This window comes from Hakea prostrata, chromosome 3 (assembly GCF_041222555.1).
Source record: "Hakea prostrata isolate BN-2017 chromosome 3, UWA_Hpros_2, whole genome shotgun sequence".
Taxonomy (NCBI): domain Eukaryota; kingdom Viridiplantae; phylum Streptophyta; class Magnoliopsida; order Proteales; family Proteaceae; genus Hakea; species Hakea prostrata.
In genome coordinates this window covers 6,769,478-6,795,274 of record NC_142602.1, presented here as the reverse complement: position 1 = coordinate 6,795,274, position 25,797 = coordinate 6,769,478, and the positions used below count along the sequence as shown (strand labels likewise).

The following is a 25,797-nucleotide window of genomic DNA, read 5'->3' as shown; positions in this document are numbered from 1 at the left end:
ATTTGAAGAGGGCAAGTAGGTAGAGAGGAGAGACCTCCAGGCCCCAAAAGGGTTATTTTTAGGTCTTAGCAGCACAACAGGAACCACAAGAGGGCCTAGCGGCACCCCTTTAGGGGTATTTTTGTATCTTTAGGTCTTTTTTTCTTTATTTAGTTGTGTGTTTTAGTTGGGTTTCTAATCTGATTACAGATTCCCAAATAGTTTCTTATTTCATTTAGAGTTGTCTAGTCTAGTAAGGAATCCAAGTCTAAGTTTTGGACTCTTCAATGGTTTTATTTTGGAGTCTTGTAAAGGCTATACACTCATGCCTACTAAAGCAGAAATCAGTTTTGATGAATAAAATTATTGAGAATATTGCAGCGAAGGAAGTATTGGCAGGCTTCCTTTGAGGGGGACCCAGCGGTTGTCTACATTTCCATTCTTCAAGCTTCTAAGTTCACTTCTGCAGTCCAGCAAGCATCTTCAGCCTTCAATCAATAAAAATCACCTCAGACCCCTCCCAGGAAAGCCCAGCTCCTTTCCAACCCATCACAGCCTTCCCTTCCCCTTCTCCGCACTTGTGCAACCCAGAATCCCCTCCCCCAGCCATCACAGCCCCTCCAGCCCCATCCCCTACCTAGCACGGGCTCTAGGACCCCTCCCCGCCCTCCTATGATCCTCCTTGACCTATTTTCCAACACCCCCCTCCCCAGCCCCTGAGATACCCATTTAACCCTCCCCCTCAACCCCTTGCCTCTCTATTTCTTGCAGCAAACCAGAAAAGAAGAAAATCAGGAAAAAAGAAAAGAAAGAAAAGAAGAAGAGGAAAAGAAACAAGGAAGAAGAAAAGCAAGAAAAGAAAAGAAAAGACTTGAGAAGGTTAGAAAAAAGATCCATCCAAGAATTTCCCATTTGATCTACCCTGCAACTATTTCCTTCTCCTCCATTAGGATTTGGAGAGATCCCTAAATTTCTTTGATCCTTTAGACCACCAAAATTTAATCAATTGGAGATTTCCATGGCCTATCAAAACCATTCAACCCAAGCCCAAAACCAAAAAATGCCCGAGACTGGAAAGATTTGAAATCCCATAAATCCCATCCTCCTTGGTTTACATCTGGGTGACAGTCCAGATCCGGTCCTTTTTAGAGATAATAGTAGACCCAATTGACCTGAAAGGAGTCCTCTTTGGAGGAGATTTTCCAAATGAGTTTGAGGAGGCCAACAATATTGCAATCCCTGATCTTACAAATGCCAAGGCCTCCTAATTTGGGTCTCCAAATGGAGTAAGACCCAACTCGTGGGGTCGAGGAATCTGGAGGATTCTTGGCCTTTGCAAAGGAAGCTGCACAAGAGGGACTCCATGGCATGGATTGTAGATTTTGAGCGCAAAGATTCCACACCACTAGATGCAGGAGGAATGGAGAACCAACATAATTAATATAGCTTTCCCCACATATAAAAGAAGTCTACCCTTCCGAAGTTGGGAGTATCTTGCAGAATTGATCAAGTAGAGGTGATGTAAATTTTCCAGGGCTACTTGATGTAACCAGGGTCTGGTTAGATCTTCCAGCACCCCCTTTAATAAGAACCAGTACAAGTTTGGCCTAATACTAAGTTTGCGTTTAATTATGGGATGGTTTGAGTACCATATGGATGATTTGGTATACTGTGAGATAGCTAAAAATTATAGGAAACCCAATGGGATGGCTTGAGTGGGTAAAAAGGGTAATATATGAGGTTTCTTTGGGTTTGGGAATGCCTAAAGAACCTAGGAATGGATTAAGGATAATTTGGATTGATAAAGGTAGGGTGGGATATGGCCAAAGGGAATGGAGAGGGGGAGAAGTTTAGTCAAATAATTTAGAGATAAAATTGAAGGAAGAACTTAAGGATCCTTCAAATTCAGATGGAATGCGGATGGGAAAAGGGCAAGGAAATCTAATTGGATCTTGAAGAATTCCAAGATCCAAGAATTCTTCAAAATCCTCATTATTCTTCTTCTTCTTCTTTTTTCCTTTTCTTTCTTCTTTGATTCTTTTTTTCTTTTCTTTTCTTTTCTTTTTCCTCCTCTCCTTTCTGCTTCTTTTTTTTTTTTTTTTTTTTTTTGAATTGCAATTCTTTCTGTTCTGTTGTAGCCAGAACCAGGGAAAAAGAAACAGGGGGGGGACAAAAGCACGGGAAAGAGGGTTCTTGCTAGAAAAGAAAGTGGGGAGGGAAATTTACTGCGGCAAGTGGAAAGGAGAAAGGGGACGGAGGCGTTACTGTTGCAGGTGGGAAAGAGTGCTGGGGAAGGGCTGTGGGGGTAGGGGATATGGCTGCAATGGAGGGGACAGCTGCGATGGTGGGGAGGGGGTAGGCTAGGTCTGCAACGAGAGGTGAAGGCTGTACTTACTTCTCAAGGAGAGCGTGCTGCTGTGAGTTGAAAAAGAGAGCTGAAAATTCTGAAACTTGCCTAGGTCGAAGCAACCCAAGAGCCTTCAATTCTATTAATTTTCAACCAAATTTTACTATGAGACATGAGAGCTATGTATAACTTACAAAAAAAATTGGCCTTGGACTGGGACTCAACCACCTAAGAAGACTTAATCACAAAAAAAATACTAACTCAACTATAATTAACTGCCATCTAATCTGGATCACAAAAATTAACTTAAATAAATAAACCTTATTAAGAAAAAATCCTTGTGATTAGATTCCAACTAGGGCCACAAAACTAGGACTCTCAGATAATTAGGGTTAGACTCACCTAAAGAAGGAAAAGAAAATATATTTAGAATCCTCAAAAGATAGGGAATCTAACTAGAACAAGGAAACCCAAAGGAGTGGCATGGAAAATGACCGGGCATTTTTGGCAACCTTTGTTACTGCATGCTTAAGGGGGCTGTTTCGGCTCAATTCGTGGGCTGGGCCTGGTTCATCACCCCCACAGGGCCTGGGGTTTATCCCCCAAACCCTAGGGCCTAATTGAACAATTTTGTCCAAATTTGTCACAATTAGGTTAGGGTCCCATCAAGTTCACAGTGTTGTCCGGACCTTAGACCTATTTTTATTTTATTTTTCTGATTAATATTTTGCAAGTTATTTAAGAGTCCTTGTCTAGGTGAGATTCCCAGTTATGTTGGGATACCCTAATTTGGGTCCATTTTAATTCTCCTTAGTTTTAGGACTCTGTATCTACTCTTAAAATTTGGATTGGAGTCCTCTAGATTTTTTATTTTTTTATTTTTTTATTTTTATGAATAAATAATTAAATTAATGAAGCAAAAAAAGAACAAGGAAAAGGGAGAAAGGGGAGGGGGTGAACACTAGCCTTCAAGAGGAAGACCGGAAGGAAGTATTGAGACCCCACGAACTAACAATCAACCTACTCCTAGGGGTTTCAACAATTAGGGGATAGGGAAAAGAGAGAAATCTAGAAGATATATCAAAACATATGGCATCCCAAATCATATCCAGAGGTCGAGATTTGGAGGTCCATCTCCTAAGATTGCGCTCTCATCATAGGTGGTGGATGGTAGCACCAAAGACTAGCTTACCAACTTGATCGCAAATCAAGGAGCTAGAAAAACTTCTCAAAATCCAAGACCAATCTTGAGCAAAACCACAAGACCGCCTGAACTGAGGGAGGCCAAATGGAGGCAAGGGCTTTTGACAAAAGGGAACGGGAGAAAGGGCAAGAGAAGAAAAGGTCATTGAGGTCCTCTGAACCATTCCAACAAAGGATGCAGTCAGGGTTAACCTAGATGCGGTGGCTAATAAGGAAGGATTGAGGTGGGAGGGCAAGGAGTTTTCTTGTTTGAGTTAAACTCTTAGTCAATTAGTAGTTGAGTTAGAATTGTTTAGTTAGCCACTAAGAGTTCTAATTGGTTTTCCAACTTACATTCCTTTTTGATATCTTTATTTGAGGCTATAAATAAAGCCTTCAAACCATGTAATCATTAAGTAGAATTGAACACAAATCTGAGTTTGGAGGAAATCCAAGTCGTGGTTTTCATGGGAGGCCACAAAGGAATTAGTCTCTGCCATCTTCTTCAATTTCAGCAAGTCTTCTTCAATCAACAGCAACAATTCAACACCATAGCTGCCCACTATCACAGACATCCCGAGCCCTTCCTTCCTCTACCCTAGTTCACGCAAACCCTCCCGCACCCTTCCCCTCTATCACAGACATCCCCAGCCCCCTTCCCAACCCTGAGGCTTCAAAACCCCTCCCCCTTCACTATTCCCAATCCTCTGCCTCCCCTAACCCTAAACCCCGAGTACAGCCCTTCCCCCTTCCCCTACCACCTCTTTTCTTCTCCTTTGACCTGCGGCAGTTAAGGATACCTAGAAAACCCAAGTTGCAGAATTTTCCTAACCCAAGAAAGACCAAGAAAAAAGAAAGAAAAGAAAGCCAGTTCCTATCAAGAACCCCAAGAAAGGTCAAGATTGCAAGAAAAGAAAGAAAAAGAAAAGCAAGATTCAATCAAGAACCCCAAGAAAGGTCAAGATTGCAAGAAAAGAAAGAAAAAGAAAAGCAAGATTCAAACAAGAACCATAGGACAGCAACCCCCCCCCCCCCCCCACCCACCACCAAATTCATCCTTAAACCCTTCTAACACCAACCACAAGCTCCAAACCCCATTCCCTCTTGCCCAAGCCCAAGACTTTAACCTCCCTTTGCTGCAAGAGCCTAAATCCTAACCTCCCTTTGCCGCAAGAACCTAGACCCTAACCTCCCTTAGCCACAAGCCCTAAAACCCCATCTATACCTAAACCCATTCCCAGGTCTGAATCTAACACTATAGCAAAGTTACTAGTTTCTACAACTCATTGTTCATAAGCCTGGCCAACCATCTTGGGTACTGTTTGGGTACTTGAAACCCTAATTCCTCTAAGAAATCTCCAATAAGATAGCTGATTCTCAGAGAGAGGATCCTGGAGTGAACCCAATTTAGGGTTTAATATCAAAACATGAAACCCTAGAATTTGGTTTACATCAAGAGGTCTGCAATGGTAGGCATAGAAATGGGCAAGAATGTGAGGGAACCCAAGATACTGGACAGGAAGGGAGCCAACAGAGAAGCCAGTGAGATGGACAAGGGTGGGGGACAGGGAACCAGTGGTGCCAGAGAAAAAGAGCTTGGACTTGTGAAGCTTGATGCATAGGCAAGAGGGATTCGAATTGCTGGAGGAAGGCCATCACATTGGAGATGGAGGAGAGATCTGCTTTGCAGAAGATCATGAGATCATCCGGGAACACAAGATGACTTCCAGTTGTCACTTTGGTTTTACTTTGTACTGCCATGGTTCATTCATACGCACCATGATGCAGAACTTGGCATACCATGCTACAAGAATTAAAGAAATATCAGGAACTGGCAGACTGATATGTAGATTTATTACACATATTCTAGATGTGATAAATGAAAAGTATTGTTATTTGCCTATTACATTTCTTTAAATGAGTTTTTTCAAACTTACATATATATTGCAGAAATGTTTAAAATATCATCATTTCCCTTGGATTTCTTTTTATTATTTTTCAAGGTCTTGAGGTTTTAATCACAGATATCAATTTTGACCTTCAAACTGTACATTGTAATAGAGTCCTCTATGAAAATTGATATCCTTCCACAGCCATCAGCATGAACTTTTTAAAAAAAAGTCTTATTTTCACTTACAAAACAGATACAAATGAGTACTATAAATACAGAAACAGAAGGTATAGGATCAAGGTAGTCACTAACCTCAAAGCGGTCAATGAAAAATCCAAGCCATAGCCTATGAGCAATAATTCCTTCAACAGGATCCTTATCTGGCATCATTTCTGGTTCCCCTGGAGAAAGTTGGGGTCTTAATTTTGCAGTAGGTCCAGAAAACCTCTTATCGGATGCAAATAAACCCCGTTTTGTATCTATGGTCCACAACCATGCATCAACAAGCTCTGCAAGGACAAGAGATCCCAACTGGGGAGCAGCAGAGACTAACCATGTCCAAACAAATATTCCAACCTCCATTGAATCAGGAGTTGAGATATAAGCAGGACACCAGCAAAGAAGTCGAAGAAGTTGTGAGAAGCCTTCTAGGTTTGTTTTTGAATCAGAACCCTGGCAAAGTTATTTAACATTTGAAAAACACATATTTCTCAGACAGAAAAACAAGCAGAATAAAATCTACCATGCCACGGAACAATAATTACTAGCAAAGCAAATGCCACACGTAAGTGTAGAAAGAATGACATAATACCAGATTTGACAGAAGTAGTGCAGTTGCTTGGGAACATATTTCTCGAAATTGTGACTTATCTACCTCTTCGCCTTTCTCAGCTAAGTTAACAAATTGTTGCAGTAACCGCACAAACTTCATAATAAGTATCTCATTAAAGGACTCGCTTTCGGGTTGTGCCAGTTGAGAAGACACTGCAGATTTCAACTTCTGAAGGCCCAGACCTAGCCCAAAGCCCATTGGTGAAGCACCCGCTTGAAAACCACCTATGCTGGTATACAACCTTCTCATTCCAGCAATCTCCCCAGCATGGTTGCACTTCGCTGTTGCACTAACAATACCAGTGGAAAGCACCTCCAAGTTAAAAGCTTCAGTCAATTTTAAGTTTGCTCCTGAAGCTGCCGCAGCAGCAGCCATAACTGCAGGAATATTAGCTGTGCGTATCCCCATCCAGCAATCATTCTTCCCAGTACCAATCCGCATCTCAGATAGAAGAGAAACTACATCAGTCGTAGGCTGTGTTCTCTGCCATGTGTTTGCTTTACAAAGCTTTTCCTGGAAATAGCACATGAAAAGTAAGACACTAAAGTAAAAGCATGAAAATTAGAGTTGAATAGGCATATAAACAAAATTATGCATAGCAGTAGTATCATAGTATGCCCTGACAGCCATGATAAATTCATAATTGGACATATATGCCAAAGTTGGTGGACAAACCAAGTCCAGTAGACACAAAGATCATGCATCATGCAAATGAGACTAAACAATTAACTTTCCAGATTAAAACAAATTCATTTCAGAAACTTAAAATCAAGGATCACAATCTTGGTTTCAAGGCTGATTCAAACCAGCTGCATTTTCAACCAGCCACAAAACAAGAAATGGACATTGATTGAAATCAGAGATAAATGGGGGTAAATCTCAACATATGATGGGGTGGTCAATACTGGTCGGAACCATCAAAACTGGCCAAAAAACTAAAACCTGTCAAAAGTCAAAACTAGCCAAAACTGCTGACATTGGTTGCAGTTTAACATTTATTGGTTGAAATTACCAAAATCTTAAACTATTGTCCATTTGCGATTGCATTGGCAAGCTAGTCTTCAGTGCCGCCATCCATCACATTTGGTGGGAGCGCAACCTTAGAAGATGGACGCCCAAATCTCGCTCCTTACACTTGATTTGGAAAGCCATCTTCTTTGATGTTTCTTCTAGATTGCTCTCCCTTCCCCATCCCCCTGTTGCTGACACCCCCAGAAATAGGTTAATTGTTAGTTTCTGGGGCCTCAGCTGCTCTCTCATCTCCCCCTCTTGAGCTCCTTGCTCCTCCCCTCCCCCCCCCCCTTTTTAACTCCTTTGTAATCTTCTCCTGTTGTGCTGCCTGTTGCTTTTAATATATTATTTATTCATCCAAAAAAAAAGATATAGCCAAAATTTCAGCCCAGCTCAGTCAAAACATGAACTGTGCTTAAAGTATCTGCCAACCATAAATCAACCCAACAAATTTAGCTATACCTGCGGCCAGCAGTAACCAAATGGAGGAAACTTAATTTTGAAAACAGTGGAAAAGTAACATGCAAGATGATGAAAAGGTTGTGGATAGATAAAATCAAACTAGAGTTTAAGCAAAAGAGTATAAGACAGTACATCAACAACTAAGTGAATCATCAAAATGTGTCCCTATGCAAGCTAATATGTATTTAGAAGTATACCTGCAAAAGACCCTGAGTAGTGCATGGCCCATCTGAAAGCGCATTGGTGACCCACTCCCTGACGATTTTTTGATACAAAGAACGAACTGTTGCAACCCAACCAGGATCATTTACAACAGTAGAAGGCAATTCATTACTAACAGAGAACAGCAACGAATCCAGACATGAAGAACTCCACAAGATCTGCAGTACAGCAAACCATTCATTTCTAGAATATTTATTAACCATGCCGAAGATCAACACACACACACACACACACATAAACATATATACAATATCATAAAATAATCCACCTGCGGAAACTTATCTTTGAGTTGAGTCAATAAGCTAACAGAGATATCCCGAATGTGTTCCTCCCTTTGAGACATATTTTTTATAAGCAAGCAAGCATGAACAGACAGGGTAGACTCCCTTATCTCAGCTTCATTACCAGTTTCAGATATTCGATCCTCCTAGAAACCCAATCACGGATACCAATCAGGAACAACTCATATAGCAAATTACATACACTGATCAATCAGTCACTCAAATGAAAAATCATTAAGAACTACTTGAAATTTTTTTGGCTATAAAAACAAAATGGAATTCAAACAAGAAATGCACAAGGCACCATTCTGAAAAAAAAACTACAAGATAAGAAATAACAACTGCAATTACTGTTTGTAAGAAGAAATGAGAAAAGGGAGAGGAATTTTCACAAATTCAAACTGAGGTCCCAGCTGCTAGGACCAATTACTGGAGCAATAAATATAACCATCCATGGAAAATGACATGGTATTTCTATTTGAAAGAGATTACAGCACAAAAATATGGCATGTATATGCACATAGAAAAATAACATGAAGGTAGCTGAAACTTTTTAGCTGAAAATAACATAGAACTACTTTTAAGATGGGGAACATGGAAAGTATGTAATGACAGGGACAAAAAGCTCCACACAAGTCTAGCGCTAGATTGAGAGGGGTAAAATCCCTCTCCTATTCCTATTTGGAGTTCCTTCTTTAATTTATTTTAACTAGTTTACTTTTCTTATTCAGCTTTAGACTAGTTTTCCTGTTTATTCTCATTCTTGTATTTGTTTTCCTATTCAGAGTAGGATTGCCTCTTATTGTAAACTATAAATTCTTGGGGGCTGTGAATGAAGTACAGTTCTCTGAGTACTTTAATCTCAATCTTACAACAGTAAGGCTTTCAGAAAACCACTCGCTTGAAGGATGGGTTGCAGCTTATCCAAGGCTCATTCCCTAGGTCTCATCTACGAAGAGTTTCAAGTCTCTACTCTCTAAGTAAAGGTGCAAGAATTTCAATCTGAGAAAAAGTTCAGTTTGTGTGGGGGGAAGGGTTTATATTCATTTCTTGTCACTGAGTGAGTTTATTTGTAATTAAACTTGATTATTTGATGCAGATTTATTATATAGTGGGCTTCTTTGCTTGGGGATAAGTCCAGGATTGGGTTACATGTTGCGCCTTTGATCCCATGGGTTTTCTATGTATTAAGGCCACTTTTATAGGCTTAAAAGAAGGGTAATTAGGTTCCTTAAGGGATTATATATATTAGTTTAAAAAATTATTCTATTTTGGTGTTTTTTACTTTAACTTGAACCAGTTCTATCAGTGGTTCAATTTAAGTGGCTTCGTAGTACCCTTTCAATTGCCTGGTAAAGGGGGATTAGGATTCCGCTTTTTTAGGCTATTTTGGTTTCTAGACAGTTTCGTCTTTTTCTTTCTTTCTTTCTTTTTTTGGGGGTGTTGGGGGGGTTGAATGAACAATTTCATTACCAAAACGAGAGGGAAAAAGGAGCAGAGAAAGCAAGAAACAATCACGAGCCACCTACAAGGCCCTAACAGCCAAAGGAAGGGCCTAAAAAAAGAAAGAGAGAAGGGAAGGGCCCCAACTAAATAAAATACAACAGAAGACTAAGAGAGGGGAGCCACAAGCAGCTCTTTAACCAGGGGCCAAAATTCCACAATATAAAGCATGGTCATTGATTTCTAAACTCAAGGGCAAACTCAATGTATGGCTGACCTTTGGAATGTGAGGGGATGCTAGATTCATGCTGCCAGAAAACGTGAAGGGAGGGGCGATGGATTGTCTGGGACATAAAGGATGTCAGACTAAAGGAAGAGTTAAGGCCATCCTAGTCACTCTTTCTTTCCTTTTCTGGGTTAACAAATAATTTATTACCAAATCCCCACAATGGGGGGACAGAATATTAAAGGAGAAGGGGTGGAGACTAGCACAGCTTAAGGGATACTAGCCCTAAGATCGGAGAAGAGAACTATCTAAACACCAGATAACAACAAAAAGCATGTTCCTTGGGCATCATCAATTGGTCAATGTGGAAGAAAATTAAGTTTGGCATTGACATCAAAGAACATGGTTTTCCAAATCAGATACAGATTTGGAAGTCCATCTTTAAAGCTATGACATGGAACGTGGCCTTTAAACCATGCCACGGAGAACCCGGGGGCAGGATGGCTGTGAATCGTGATGCCTAATGAGGGCCCAAGCAGAGGAACTGTTAAAGAAACCAAAGGGAGCTGAAATCCAAAAACCATGTCTAAGTGGGAGGATAAGAGGAGGGGGGGGGGGGGAAGGGTTCTTTTTCTTCTTTCTTCTTCTTCTTCTTCTTCTTCTTCTTCTTCTTCTTCTTCTTCTTCTTCTTCTTCTTCTTTTTTTTTTTTTTTGTGGGGGGGGGGGGATCAAAGATAGATTAAGGAAGCGAGGGAAGCTGATTTGTGGATACGAAAGTAGACCTAGTAGAAGCCGATGTAGCCTCAATTCAATGAAGGCCAATTCTTCCAAAATTTTTAAGAGAACAAACTCATATGGAGTGGATAGGTTTGCTTTGGGGGAAAAGGATTAAGTTAGGGCTCTATGTTTAAAAGTCAAATGCTCTCAAATATATTTAAAGTACCAATGATACTTAGCCCATCCCATGGAAATATGGGATAAATTCTTTGAGATGGGAAACTATGGTCTATAAGTGTCAAATGAGTTGATACTTGGGGTAGATGTAAGAAGTAATAATATAGAGAAATGATCCCCCAAGTTTGGTTAGATTGGATGGTTAACTTAGAAGATATGAGGTTCTTGTTTCAAGGGTTTTGAAGAGAGAAAATTTAGGAACATATTTATGTCTTGAAATTGGATGGTTAGAATGTGTCAAACTAGAATCTAAGGTCACTAGAATTTGGGGAATGATGTACCTAAACTGTTGAACAGATCTATGGTTAGATTGGTTCAGATCTGACTTGTTGAATTTTGGGTCTCTTAAAAAGTCCAAAAATTAAAGAAAAATAATAAAGGGTAATATGAGAAGGGGAATGGAGTGTATTGCCAAATACCTGGATTGGATTGACTTGCAATGGATTTGGTAGGCTGTCGATTCAGTTGTAGCAAGAATCTAGGCTTGACTTCACTACAGACCTTAATTGTTCTTCAATCTTGGACCTTCCAAATTGAAACAGACACAATTGCAGCAGCAATGCACAAGAGAATACTTGAACTAAGAACTTCTATTTATCATATCAAAATTGGATGCCTTCCCATCAAGTGGAGGGGCTTATTTATACACAATAAGTTGGAGATCTAATCTATAATACCAACTCCAAATTGAACTGTATCTCAAAATAGGAACTGAAATTCAACTAGGATACTTAAAACTAAAAGAAAAACATAAAAAGAGACTATTCTGCCCATATAACTTAACTTGGCCAAAATATATAACTAGACCAATTAAATTATTCAGCTCAACTATTTACTACTAGGCCTGAAAACAAAACTTCTGAGCCCATAGAAATATAACCCTAGGTTGATTTCAGACACAAATAGGCCAATTTCAGTATTGGATCTGCATCAAGAGCCTAGGTAGAAATAGAATCCCAAGAGGATGCTAGGAATCCAACCAAAAATGGAAAAGCCATTGGCGATCTATGGGGAAGATGATTTTGCATTAACCCCATGAGGGGTCAGTGGGGTTGGGGATAGTCTAGATGGAGTCATGCCCAAGAAGGTAGGAGTAAATCAGGTGACCCAGACAAAGCTGTGGTTAGACGAAGCCTTCTACGTAAGCGTAAGGATACTGCTGTGTATAGTCCCTAATCCTATGGATACCAAACCCTCCTCCCGATATAGGAAGGCAGGTGGCTACCCAACTATTGGATCAAGTCACGTCACTTTTAAGTGTCGCTGATCACATGACCTCTAAAAAGTAAACCAATTAAAATAACTTAAATTGAACCATAACTGAACTAATTCAATCTTTAAAACATAAATTAAACTAAATAAACTTAAATTCATAGTCAACCTCAGCACTCATGTTCAAGAGCCATAGGGTGGTATTGCCAAGTAAAACCATGGAACAAAGGTCCCAACCCTTGGCTTACTGGAAAATATTTGTATGGCTTAAATCAGACCAAACTAAAAAAACAAAAAATAAACTAAGTATGAATTAGTGGTACTATACTATAGTATTATAAGTGTATCATTACTAGTACAATTCTACAACTAGCTCTTCTTGCAGATGTAGGTCTTTAGATCTGAGTCAACAATTTTACGTCATTGGCAGATGCAGATCAACACAAGATTCAAGTACATAATCAAGCTTAAAAAAGTGGAGCCTTCACTAAATAGAAGTAAATACCAGCCATGACACTGCTGTTTCAAAAGCCTTATGGACCATAGCAGTCAAACACTGAAAGACAGCAGGCATTAGGTTTGGAGTCTTGAGGTACTCAAAAACACAGCTGAATGCACTTCTTGGAGCAGTAGAACTAGTACTGCCATTAAGAATGCCGCCATTGCTGCTGAAACGTATTATCTCTAAAAAGGCTACAGCAAGGAGATAGGTTGCCTTCACACCTGTAAACATATATGGGGAAGAGAGACAGGAACATCAACACCTGAACACTAAGCACAAACCCAAACAGGAAAAGTTGTCTATCCGAACCCACTAGTGTAGTAACAACTAACAACCAGTGTAACAATTTTTAACAAAATCTTAAAAGGAATTGCTTGATTAAGAACTTTCAAGGATTCAACAATAACCTGAAATCATGTTCATCCCTGCAACCTCTACTCGCCCTCCTAACGCAGCAGAGAGAGCAGCCTTTTGGGCTAGAACAGCTTTCTCATTGCCACTGCCACGACGACTGCCAGGATTGCAAAGAGCATTGAGTTCCAACTCATCTTCAAGCCATTTGACAGAGCTAACAACCTGAGGGGAAAAAAGTCCCGATTATAAATTCAACAGACCAAATAAACCACATCATCCAAAAGATTACAAGGATACTAGTTCTAAAGAAAGAGAAAAGAGTACCATAGCTTCTTAAAACTAAGACTATGGAAGCATGAGGGTCAATCACTATATATTTAATTGCCAAGTGCAACAAATGAAGCTTTTCTGAGTAGTATAGAACTGTGCTCAAACACACAGAGAACAAGACTATCTATGAACACAAAAAATAATAGTCAACAACAGTAAAACAGACGGGGGAAAATAAAACTTCCAAGTTCCAACTCTAAACAGTTTAAGCTAACATGCTAAACCAGAAAACCGCAGTATCCACGTGTTGCCTATCATCAGCTTACAAGAGGAGGGGTTCCTTGAGCAATGCGTTGTATAGCTGAAGACCATCGGCTATCCCACATGTATGGTCCAACCACAGTTTGAAGTGCCGACGTGCTCATACTTCCTGCAGAATTCAGTGTTGTGGAAATTGATTTCGAAGGAAGCTGACTGTTCGGAATGGGAGGTGCCAATCCAAAAAGAGAAACATAGAACCACAAGTTGCGAAAAAGCTTCAAAAGTGAAGGCTCCACATCCACAGTTGGATCAAAATCGAAACATATTTCAGCAATGGCAGGAAGTAAGGGTCCCAAAAAATCTGCTCCACTCCTGAAAAATTGAAGAACAGGAATAGAACTTTTAGACAGCACATGTCAAACAACAAAATCCAAAAATGTATTTCAATAGAATATTGTTGTAGTATCTCAGTGCAAATATGATCCAAGAACATCAAAACATCAGTTCGTGTAAATGAATGCATTCACATCATTCTAATCCTTTGCATTTCGTAGATACAGATTACCTGCCAATTTTGGACTCTGCAGCCAGCCCAACATCGGAGCACAAAGATAGCAATCGATGACGATAGTCTGAACGCAATTTAGGACTAGTAAGACCACTAGCAATCAGAAGGAACCCTGAAGGAAGAGTCTAGAATGTGATTGAGCCAGTGAGTGTCCATTTTGACTAGATAAATTGCTAATAAATGCTTGTATCTTGACAATAATGTAAGATCAATGCTCCAAAGTCTAGAATATCCTACAAATATAAACAGACCTCTACACGTTCTGTAGTGGCTTCTGGAGGCATTGTTTTGCTTTCTGCAGATCCTATAGTTGAAAGTTTATTCAAATAGCTACGTGTCATCAGAACTACTGTCTCGCGATAGGATTTTTCGAAACCCAAACTAGCCATGCGAGATACAGCATCCAGAAGCTGAAATGATTCAAAGATATAGGTTCAGGACCAATTCATATTAGCAATTGATGAATTATTAACTGTCAAAAGGTGCTTAAAATTTTGACAGTGGTTAAAGAATGGAAAATTTAAGACACTATATATGGGCAGAGGAAAAGGTTTCATACTTGCAGACGCAATAAACTAGGAGTTGAAGCATCTCCCTCTTCTAAGGTCTCAATAAATAGTGGCAATATCATGTCTATCAGTTCAGACTTATTAACAGAAACACTTAAATCTGCTAGTAAGCGTATAATATTAAGCTGCACAACAGGAAGCTTCTCTTTCCCTTCCTGAAAAAAGTTTTAAAAAAAATATACATTAAGAAATACAGTTATAAAGTAATAAACAACAAAAGTATATCTGATAAGGAAAGTCAACAAAAACTTCAGCAAGACAATGAGGCATAAAGCTGGAGAGTTTAAATCCCATTGGGGCAAAACATATATAATACAACTGAAAAGCAGTCACCTGCTCCAGTTACTGAACAGATTAGTAACAAACACAAAATTTATATCTCTCTTAAGGAAACTAGCAGCCAAAGAAAATTCTGGACAAGGACAACCAATTGTGACACAGAACCCAACTCAATTTAATGTTACCTCATTTAAATGGGAAAGGGATGGATTACAAATACCACATTTCAGCAACGCCAATACTTTTTGCTAGAATATGATGGTTCATGGTTCAACCTCTACATACTTCACTGCACAACATTCTCACATCCATCATTGTTCTGAAGCCTTGCACAAAAATACTCCCACACTATGGCTATTACCATTGATACTGTAGCCCACCTTACAATCCAAAGATAGATAACCTGCTCTTCATCTTCCTCAAACACAAACTCATTTGCACCCTGAGGCCTCACCTCATTGGGCAGTCCAAATTGAAAAGACACGTCATACCAATCATCCAAGAAATTCTATTCTAGAACCAGGTGTAAGTATAACCTTCCACATATCATTTCCCCACCCCTACAAACCCACAAATCCCTGCATAGTATTCATAATTAAAACCATAGAATAAGCCTTTTGCCACACCTTTCCATAGAACTGGCTGTGTGAAATCATCATTTGTAGTTTGTGTTCTGGAGCCTCTCCATGTTAAACTGTCAAGTAGTAGGTATTTTCCATATTCTTCTACCTACCAACATCTTGCACTGAAACGAATCTTTATCGAAACCACAAGTCCTGACCAAGATATCTCATTTTCATCGACTTCTGAGACAAGATGGCCAAGTACTTCAACAGTTCAATAATTATACATGGTTTCCGCTGGCATTGACAAGTTTCAATACTTTGTACATTCCTCTCTTTTCTTCCCCATTGGGGCTTTTGGTAATGATATTCTTCATTCATCCAAAAAGGAAAAAAGAAGCTCAACACCTATTTAAGTTCACTTATCCCTATTGAAGCTTGAGAAAACCAAAGCACGAATCAGGACAGGCACTTATTTATGTGTCTCCTCCCCCCCCCCCCCCACCCCCTCTCAACCCATCGAATTCAATTAAAATAATTTTAAGAAAAAATCTAAAAGGTGAACTCAAACCCCCCCCCCCCCCAAAAAAAAAAAAAATTCAAGGAGACAAAACTGATTTTCAGCATTAGGAGCAACTTTCAATCTGAAAATGCCAGGTTCTTTTTACAAATCTAAATGGAAAACATTGCTAACAAGCAAAATAGAAGAGAAGTAATCAATTTCCAACAATTCTCTTGCAGTAACTTTTTTTTTTTGGATGAATAAAGAAATATATTAAAGACAACAATGCCAAGAATACAAAGGGAGAAAAGGGGGAGGGGAAAGAAAGCCTCTCACGGGGGAGACCTAAAGGAAGAGGTGAGACTCCAGGCACTAACAATTAACTTGATTTGGTAATGTGCTACAGAATGGAAAAAAATTATTTGAGATCAAAATAAATGAATATTTTACCACTTCATTGAGCTTTAGCGATATTTTAACATATTAAAAAGGTCAACTTTTCAAGGTATGAGAAAACCCCAGCAGTTAAAAATTGAAAATTGCACAAACAACAACAACAATAAGACTTGTCCCAACTAAATGGGGTCGGCTACATGGATTCTTGCCCTCCAATTAGTTTTGTTCGAGGCCATGCTAGATACAAGGCCTACGCTATACATATCCTTTCTCACCGCTTCTCCTAAGGTTATCTTAGGTCTACCCCTAGCTCTTCTAGTTCCTTCAATATGGATTATATCACTTCTCCGTACAGGGGCATTTATAGGTCTCCGTTGAACATGGCCGTGCCACCTCAAACGACTTTCTCGAAGCTTATCACTTATGGGAGCAACTCCCAGACCAACTTTAATATGATCATTTCTTATCTTATCCATCCTAGTTTTGCCAATCATCCATCTTAGCATCCTCATTTCTGCTACACTGAGTTTATCTATATGATTCTTTTTAACAACCCAACACTCTGCACCGTACATCATAGCTGGTCGAACAACGGTCCTATAAAATTTTCCTTTAAGCTTTAATGGAATTATGGAATACGCCAATCACATAAGACCCCGGACGCACCTCTCCACTTCATCCACCCTATTTTAATTCTTTGGGAAACCTCATCCTCTAAATCACCTCTTTTACTTATGATTGAACCTAGGTACCTAAAACAATCACTCTGAGGAATCTCTTTATCGTCAAGTATGAAGTATCACCACCTCATCATCTGCCCGATCATGACTAAAGTTACAAACTAGATATTTTGTCTTCGATCTACTAAGTTTAAAGCCTTTTGATTCCAAAGCTACTCTCCATGATTCTAATTTGGTATTAATCCCCATTTCGGTCTCATCAATCAACACAATATCATCCGCAAAAAGCATACACCAGGGGACCTCATCTTGAATGTCTTTGGTTAATTCATCCATTACCAGTGCAAATAGATATGGGTTTAAAGTTGACCCTTGATGTAGCCCGACTGTTATCGGTGATTCATTACTTTGTCCCCCCATTGTTCTAACACTAGTCACCGAACCATTCAAGAATTTCTTTTTTTTTTTTTTTTTTTAAATTCCCAAAACAATCGTTATCGGATTCAGAAGCATTTACTTAAAAACCCTAGTTTCAAGCCAATGTCCAAGAACAATATACATATTAAACTTAGTTCAAAACCTCAAGTACCATTTCGTGTATCTTGTCTTGTGAAAAAAGTTCATGTGTTGTGTGTAGCATATCATAACATGCTAAAAAGAAACTACCATAATAAAAATAAAATAAAATAAAAGAAGAAGAAGAAATGCAATTTTCAGCAAAACCATCACTTGAGTTTGGTTGGGATAAAATCCCAGGTTTCAACCATATCTTGTAATGCAGTTGACATTGTCCAATTGGGTCAATTGGGCATTATAAGATTTCATTTTGGCATTGACATGTTAAGGTTCCATAGGTTTATTATTTTTGGGTTTATCACTGTAACTGATTAATTTATAGATCCAAAAAGTGAGGGTAATGTTAATGCATGGGATTAGTTGTTAAATTGAGTGTTTTGAGTTAGATTAGGATAATTGAGAGTTCTCTCGAGTTTATTTACTTTATTGTGTCTTTTAGGGTGATTAGTAGTCCTTTTATGAGTCAAATTAAGTGTTCTAAGAAAAGGAAATACAAAGGGATGGAGGGGGGAGCTACATTGGGAAGGAAGAGTTGTGCAAAATAGAGGGAAATAGGCCCCAAGTAACAACAATGTGCATGTCCCTTGGGGAATCTACAACTTATTAAAGGAAAAATAAGGAGATCTTAGAACTCAGATCCATACTTATGGTTGTCCAAATCAAGTGTCGGAACGAGACTTGGACATCCACTAGTGAAGGTTCATTCTAGCCAAATGTGAAATAGAGTGGCCACAAAAACCAACTTCCCAATAGTGTCAGCAAAAGAATTACCCTTCAAGGTGGTACTAGCACTCACAGTCGAAAGGGAGCAGCCATCTACTGCAAAACCAGATGGATAGGGGGCAAGAGACGGAAAGGATTGCATGGAGAGACAATGAGAGATAGCTCTCTACATGGTGAATGACTGTCTAAGAATGGAGCCTTTAAACCGAACAAGCTTGGTCCAAAGAATCTCCGGCACAGGGAAATGAACAAGGTTCCAGACAAAAGAGGTTGAGAAGAGGCCATTTTTGCAAGGAAGCCAAATGATTGTGTCAAAGGGGGGGTGGAGGGGTGAGGGGGAAAGCTAGACCTAACGGAATCTAGAGAAGGATGGGAAGATGGGGGAGGGGACAAGGAGCCTAAGAGGAGGAAGGAGAGCTGGGTTTTTTTGGGGGATGCCCTAGGAGAGGAGAAGACAGATCTGAGAACGACGAAATGGTAGAGAATACCAGAAGCTGCAAGGGGTCGAGCCAAAAGGAAATGTTCTCACTATTTGAGATATGGAACGAGATACACTTAAGGGCTAGGAGGCGGAGCTAGAGAAGCTTTGATCAGACCTAAGAGGGATCGGAAAGTTAGGGAGCAGCTGAGAGGTATCTTTAAGGAGGTAAGAGAACACCCAATTGACCTGGATGGAATCATGTTTGGGGCCGACTTTTAAGATGAGCTTAAAGAGCCCTGCTATGTTAAACTTTGATTCTACGGATACCCAAATCACCACATCTCTAGGGCGACATTTTGAGGACCAATTAATAGGGTGAAGGAATCTATTAGTTTCCTAGCCTTGCCAAATGAAGCTATAGAAGAGAGCCTCATAGCCTAGATGGTGCTCTTGGGAAGAGCAAAGATACCACAACAGTACATGTACGAAGATGAGTGAACAGATTATATTAGGTGACCCTTCCGGTTTAGAAGAGAAACTCTCCCTTCCAAGCTGGAATTTCTTACGAATGAGATCAGTAAAGGGGTGAAGTGGTAAGTAGTGAGCCTGGCAGGGATAAGAGGAAGGCCGAATTATTTGATGGGGGGGAGCCAAGTGAAAACCCCATAGACTAGAGGAGAGGTGATCGAAACACCAAGTGATGCAGTACCAAAGCCCTCCTAGTCCAAGAACCAGTCCAGGACCAAGTGGAGGGCCAAGGTAGCCACCTAGGGTTGCTCTCTGGACCCTAGGGTTGCTACCTAAATCCTGATTGTTTCTTTTTCATTTTTAATTGCCTAGTTCCAATTTTAATTGTTTTCTTTGAGTCTAATAAAGAAAATTACTTACCAAATATACCCGTCACATGGACACAATTCTGCCCGACTTGAGTAAACTCAAAGAAAGCAATTAAAATTGGAACTGTGTGTTTAATTAGGAGTTCTAAATCAGTCCTCGTATATGTCAGACTGTAACACCCAGCAGTTGTCGAGTTCTAGTAACATTAGGCTGGGAATCCAAGTCCAAGTAGGAAACCCAGCCCCTAGCATGTATAAGTAAACCCCTCTACTTAATGAGGAGAGGTAGTTCTGATTATTGAGTGATAAAACTTCCCATTCAAGCACTGTGTGTGTGTATGTTTTAGAATTCGATTGATTTGAGGATTCAAATGTAGCAGGTCTGATTCTGTCAATAAGCTTGAAGAATAAACCCTAGGAAGGTTCAAAGTGAAGTTCAGCTCAGATCCTTGACAGTGGCTGTAGGAGACAGCCTTCGACCACCATCAACAACAGTTTTCCAGCTTCATCCACGCTCCATCTAAGGTCCAAACCCTGTACTATTGGAAGCCCTCATTGACAAGGATCGGAATCTCGGTTTCGAGGCCGGTTTCGACCTGCCTTGAAAAGGGCGTACCCAGTGCCGAAGCTCCCACACTGTGGGGTCTGGGGAAGGGACTTTCTAGGCAGCCTTACCCCTACTTTTTTGCAGAGAGGCTGATTCGAACCCGCGACCTCCAGCGCACAATGGAGAGACTCCACCATTGCGCCAGGCCCGCACCATTTCGACCTGCCTTGAAACCGAGATATAATTTTGGTCAAAACCTGGAACTTTTCCCAGCAAGTTTCGGCTCTTTTTTATGGTTTTTTCATCTGATTTTTTGCCTCCTACCTATTAAAGCATAATGAACACAATGGAACTAGTTTTTTGCTAGAAAAGCCATTGAAAATTTATCATTCAAGTATATTAACAAATGAGAGGTTCAAAGGAATACAAACGTTGTAAAATTGAAGAAACTATATTGCATACATGAACTGTTTGATACAGAATTACGCATCAAACAAAATACAATAACCAAAAATAGAGTCCCAAGCTTCAGTTCCACGTTGGAACTAGTGGATTCATCCCCTGTTTATAGTAGTATTCTAAATACTAAGTAGAATACTGACGAAAGCTGGCCATGACATAGTATACCTAAAGTTTTTAGCAACTCATTCAATGCCGTTCTATAGGTGGGTTCATCAACATAATTTAGATATGCCATCTTAGGCAATGTGTCATAAGGGAAATGACTTTGTACAACAAGTGCTCTTGGAATTGACCCAATTGGGTGTGATGGTACTACTACTACTACTAATGGAACTTCAAAGATGGAGTCCACAAATCATACCCATATGCAGACATACAACTACACCATCAGTTGAATAAGTAGATGACCCCCCAACTCCACCATATGCTCCCCCATATCCATAGCCATAATCCCTAAAGGAGGAGCAAATGGTGTGATGGAAGGCAAAGGAGTGACTGAAATTGGGTGAAAATGTGTTGAAAGCAAAAAAGGGGTTGGGGGATGAAATAGTCTAAAAAACCAGGCAAAACCAATCAAAACCTGCGAAATCTCGCAGCTATCGACTGAGAGGGTGAACTTTTATAACTTGGGTCACCCAGTCTCCCAAAACAAGGTGTCAAAATTTTGGCCAAAATGAACCAAAGCTTGGTACCCTTTTTTTTTTCACCACAGGTGTCGTCTCGGTTTTCCAAAGAAAAAAACTGACATTTCGACCGAAATGTGCGAATTTGGTCAACATTTGTACCATGCTCATTGATCTCCTTCTCCCCCCACGTCTTTTTCCATTTTCCTGAATTTTCGACTTTTTGAGAGACCAAAATTCCAAGGTCAAACCATTAGATATGTCCCAAACTTTAGGAACCTCTCATCCCCCCAACCCTAGTGACCTTCCATCCCAAATTTAGCCCTACCAGACCAACCAAATCCTAGATCTACTCATCCTTGTTTATGATCACCCTATTTCCCTCCAAAGTCAAGAAACTCAATATCTCTTGAACTACTCATCAAAAATTATTGTAATTTGAAAAGATTTTTCTAAGGATCAAAATATAAATTCCTTTCAAGTTTTATCCATTCCCCTAAGTTTTCATCCCACCTCAAATACAAGAATTTATCAACCTTCCATCAGATGGGTTAAAGTAGCCTTCAAACTCTAAATATTCTTATACCTTTATCCTATATACCATCAAATAAACCAACCCCAACCAGGGAACTAGAACACAATTGTTAGGAACGAGTTGGGAATAACCACCCATACACCCCCAACCAAAATCCTACTTTTGGCCTAGAATTCAAGTCTAGCCCTAGAGATTCTTGAAGCTGCAACCCTACTCAATCAAGGCTGCATCAACCAGAGGAAGATTTTTTATGTAAACCAAGGATCTAGGATTTAAAGATTGATTGCAACCCCCAAACCTAGGGTTCACCCTCAGGATCTTTTTTTTGGATGAATAAATAATAATATTAAACAAAAGGAAACAAGACAACAAGGTCTTTAAGTAGAAGACCGAAAAGAGGAACTAAGACCCTAGGAGACAACAATAAGCCTGTTCCTTGGGGTATCGTCAACAGGGGGATAGGGCATGGTTAATAATCTAGAAGAAACATCAAAATAGATGGCATTCCAAATCCTGTCTATAGAGCGGGATTTGGAAGTCCATCTCCGAAGATTGCGCTCCCACCAAAGGTGATGGAATAAAGCACAGTACACTAGCTTACCAATCTGATCGCAAATGGAAGGGCCTGAAAAGTATCTCAAAATCCAAGACCAATCTCGAAAAAACCCATATGATCGCCTCGAGCGGCCAAATGGAAGCAAGGGCTTTTCCCCCAAATAAATCTGGATAAAGGGCAAGAAAAGAAAAGGTGCTCAAGGTTTTCCAAACCGTTCCAACAAAGGATGCAGTTGGGGTTTGCGGGGATGTGGCAGTCAATGAGAAAGGATTGGGTGGGGAGGGCATGGTTGAGGGCCCTTCAGAGGGTAAGGGATGATGGGGGATGAAGCCTTTGAACCAAACCAGAGGGGGCCTAGGGGGCTTAGGGCTATGGGATCTGAGAAGGTTCCAAGCTGATGAAGTGGTGAAGGTTTTGGAGGTGGAGGGGAGCCAAATGGCGAGGTCTCTTGAGGAGCTAGAGAGGGGGGATAGAGAATCCCAAACCTATGTGAGAAAGGGGAGAGGGGAATGAGTCCAGGAACCATTTGAGATGAAGTTTGACAGGAGGGTGGATTTGGGGATACGGGTGCCATAAACAGTGCGAGGACCAAAGTGGTTATATAGAAAGCCCAAGGGATGCCGCAGATCAAGCCAAAAAGAAGTGGAAGAGCCAGTGAAGATGGAGGTAGAAATAGCAAAGATGGCGAGGGGTCACAGCAAGAGGATTTTCCTCCAGACCCAAGAAGGGTTGGAGGGCAAGGGAACAATCCAGAGGGAGTCAAATCGCAAATGGTAAGAGTAGACCCACTTTACCCAAATAAAATCATGCTTTGCGGCAATTTTCCAAATGAGTTTGAGGAGGCAAGCTAGGTTAACATCAGAGATCCGGCGGATTCCAAGGCCTCCTTCAAAGGTAGGGCGGCAGATGGAGGACCAATTGACCGGGTGGATGAAGCGTGAGGCTTCCAGCCCCTTCCAAAGGAAAGCTCGGAATAAGGACTCCATAGCATTGATGGAAGATTTGGGAATGGAGAAAATTCCGCACCTATAGAGATAGGTGGGTTAAAGCACTGAGCGGATGAGGACCACTCTCCCAGCAAAGTATAAAAGCTTACCCTTCTAGAGTTGAAGCTTCTTACGGATATTATCAAGCATGGGGAGGCAGTGGTGACGAGTGAGTCTACCTAGAATGAGCGGGAGACCAAGATAGGTCACGGGGAAGGATCCAGACTTGAAGCCCTAGAGGAGAAGGAGAGAGGCTCGGAGATGGTCAAGGATGCCAAAGAAGAATAAGGTGGATTTGTCGAGGTTGACCTGAAGGCCAGAGAGGGACTCAAACTGCGAGAGGGCCAAGAAAATGGAGGATATGGAGAGATGATTCGTTTTAGAAAAAATCATAAGATCATCAGCAAAAGCAAGATGGGAGAGATTAAAGGACTTGCACTTGGGAATGGGAGAGATGAGGAGCTGGTCAGTCTTGGATTGGAGGATACAGGAGAGGACTTCTAAGGCTAAGGAAAAGAGATATGGAGAGAGGGGGCAGCCTTGGCGGATGCCAACGTGGGAAGGGAAAAAACCGGCCGGGGAACCATTGGCGACAATGGAGATCTTATTCAATTTGAAACAACAGTAAGTTTAGGGTTTAGTACCCTACGGTTATAGCATTAGGGTTGAAAAGGGTGGTTCTAGGGTGGTCTAGCATTGAGAATGGTGAGGGCTAGGTTCAGTTAAAGGCTAGGACTAGGGTTGGTTTAAACTCAATCCTAAACCCTGCAGTAAATTAATTGCAAATTTGAATTTTCTAAGTTAGGGTTTTGAAATCTAGGGTTCAATAGGAAATAGGGTTTCTAGGGGGATGGTGATGTGAAAAAGGATAACCCCCTGGCCAAGACCCTTCTATGGGCCCCAAGGTCACTCCAAGGTCACACATCTAGGGCTGGCTAAACCCTCTAAGAGGGTTAGTTTTGGTCCATTCCAGTCCAAATTACATGCTGGAATTCATTTTAAGAAGTTTTATTTCTTAGTTTTCAAAGAGTCTTGATTAGTTAGGAGTATCGTTTAATTTAAAGATGAGTTCTTGAGTCCTTAAGAGTTTTCTTTAAAGATGGACTCTACAAGCCCCTGTTTACAAGAAGAGTTCTCTTTATTATTGTTGATGTCTTAGGAGGAATCTATTTTGAAGGAGATTCCATTAGATGTTCAAGTTTTACTTGGATGGCTAAGATTAATTGTAAGGGAGATCCGAAACTATAAAGGAATCCCATTTAGATTGGAGTCTTTAGTAGGCTATAAATAAGCCTAGTCCTTCATTGTAATTTTTTTAAGTCTGATTATTTGAACAAGAATTGATTAAGGATCGTGGCCTTGTTGAGGAGGCCACCATTAAGTAAAAGATTGAGAGTTCCCTTCTTTAAAAATCAGCACCCTCTTTGAGCATTCTCGCACTCTTCTCCTATTTTCCACTATCTACAAGCATTCACAGCATTTTCTTCCAATCAAACAAGTACAGCAGCCCAAAACCCCTTCCCTACCCTGTACTCCATCAAGAACCCCACCCACCCACCCATCTCCCTCTTGCACAAGCATCCCCAGCCCCCTCTGACCCCTGCAACAGCTCCAACACCCCCCTCCTCTTTCTTGCAGCAGCCTCTCTCTCCCCTTTTTTTCTGTTTTATTTTTATTTCTGTATCTATATTTTCTGGTTCTTACAGCAGAATTACAAGAAAGAAAAACAAAAAAACAGAAAAAAATGAAAGAAGATAGCAAGAGCCCTCCCATCCGTAACCGTAAGCTTCCCTTCCCCTTTCTACCCTACTGCAGGTTTCCTACCCCTCCCTATAACAAACCACGTCTCATCCATCTAATTCCAAATTGCTATATTGTTTATCCCTTATTCCTAACCCTTCCCATACCCAATTTCCGGCTTCCCTTCCCTTCCTCTCCCGAATAATTTTATCGAAACCCTTCCTATCAACCCATATCCCTCCTAAGAGTTTCCAACAACTTTCTTAGATATCCATCGGCATCCCACAATATTTTTAATTTGTTTGCTGGAAGATTCTAGGCAAACCCTTAATTTTTGGGAAACCATCCTAGAAACCCTAACCCTAAAATTGGATTTACATTAGATGGCTAGGGCTAGGGTTATAGTCGAAGGTCAAGGAGAGGTTAGGGAGGGTGATCCTAAAAGGAATTAGAGTTAGGATGAAGGGTTTGAAAGTTAGGAATAAAAGTGGGTTAGGGTTTCTAGGGTTTGGCGAAGAAGATGAAACTTAGGTCTTATAGGGTTTTGAGAGAAAGGAAAGAGCTGCGCTTGGGATCGGAGGTAGGGGAGCAAGAGGGGAACTAGATTCCTAAAGCGTGGTCAGAATTGGGTAAGGGGTTTGGGAGATATAGGATCCAGGCTTGGGAAGAAGTGGGGAAATTCTGGTTCTAAAATTCTGGATATCCTAGGTTGCCGCAAGAGAGAAGAGAAGAATAGAAGAAGAAAATAGAAAAAAGGGACCGTGAAGAAAGGAATGATGACTAGGGAAGGGAGGGGGGATTAAAGG

At 40.5% G+C, this 25,797-nt stretch overlaps 1 protein-coding gene across 2 annotated transcripts in view; it reads right to left on the bottom strand.

Annotated features, from left to right (window-relative positions):
* Nucleotides 1–25,797, bottom strand: part of LOC149020435 (phosphatidylinositol 4-kinase alpha 1-like) — a 68,690-nt gene that overhangs the window by 40,004 nt on the left and 2,889 nt on the right. For both annotated transcript variants that reach the window (XM_089148573.1, XM_089148572.1), the window contains exons 4-13: nt 14,557–14,721; nt 14,249–14,407; nt 13,995–14,122; nt 13,495–13,801; nt 12,952–13,120; nt 12,548–12,765; nt 8,195–8,353; nt 7,902–8,084; nt 6,211–6,744; nt 5,712–6,071 (exon numbers count right to left, since the gene is read on the bottom strand). In XM_089148573.1, coding sequence (XP_089004699.1) covers nt 5,712–6,071; nt 6,211–6,744; nt 7,902–8,084; nt 8,195–8,353; nt 12,548–12,765; nt 12,952–13,120; nt 13,495–13,801; nt 13,995–14,122; nt 14,249–14,407; nt 14,557–14,721 — 2,382 coding nt within the window. The remainder of the gene's footprint in view (nt 1–5,711; nt 6,072–6,210; nt 6,745–7,901; nt 8,085–8,194; nt 8,354–12,547; nt 12,766–12,951; nt 13,121–13,494; nt 13,802–13,994; nt 14,123–14,248; nt 14,408–14,556; nt 14,722–25,797) is intronic.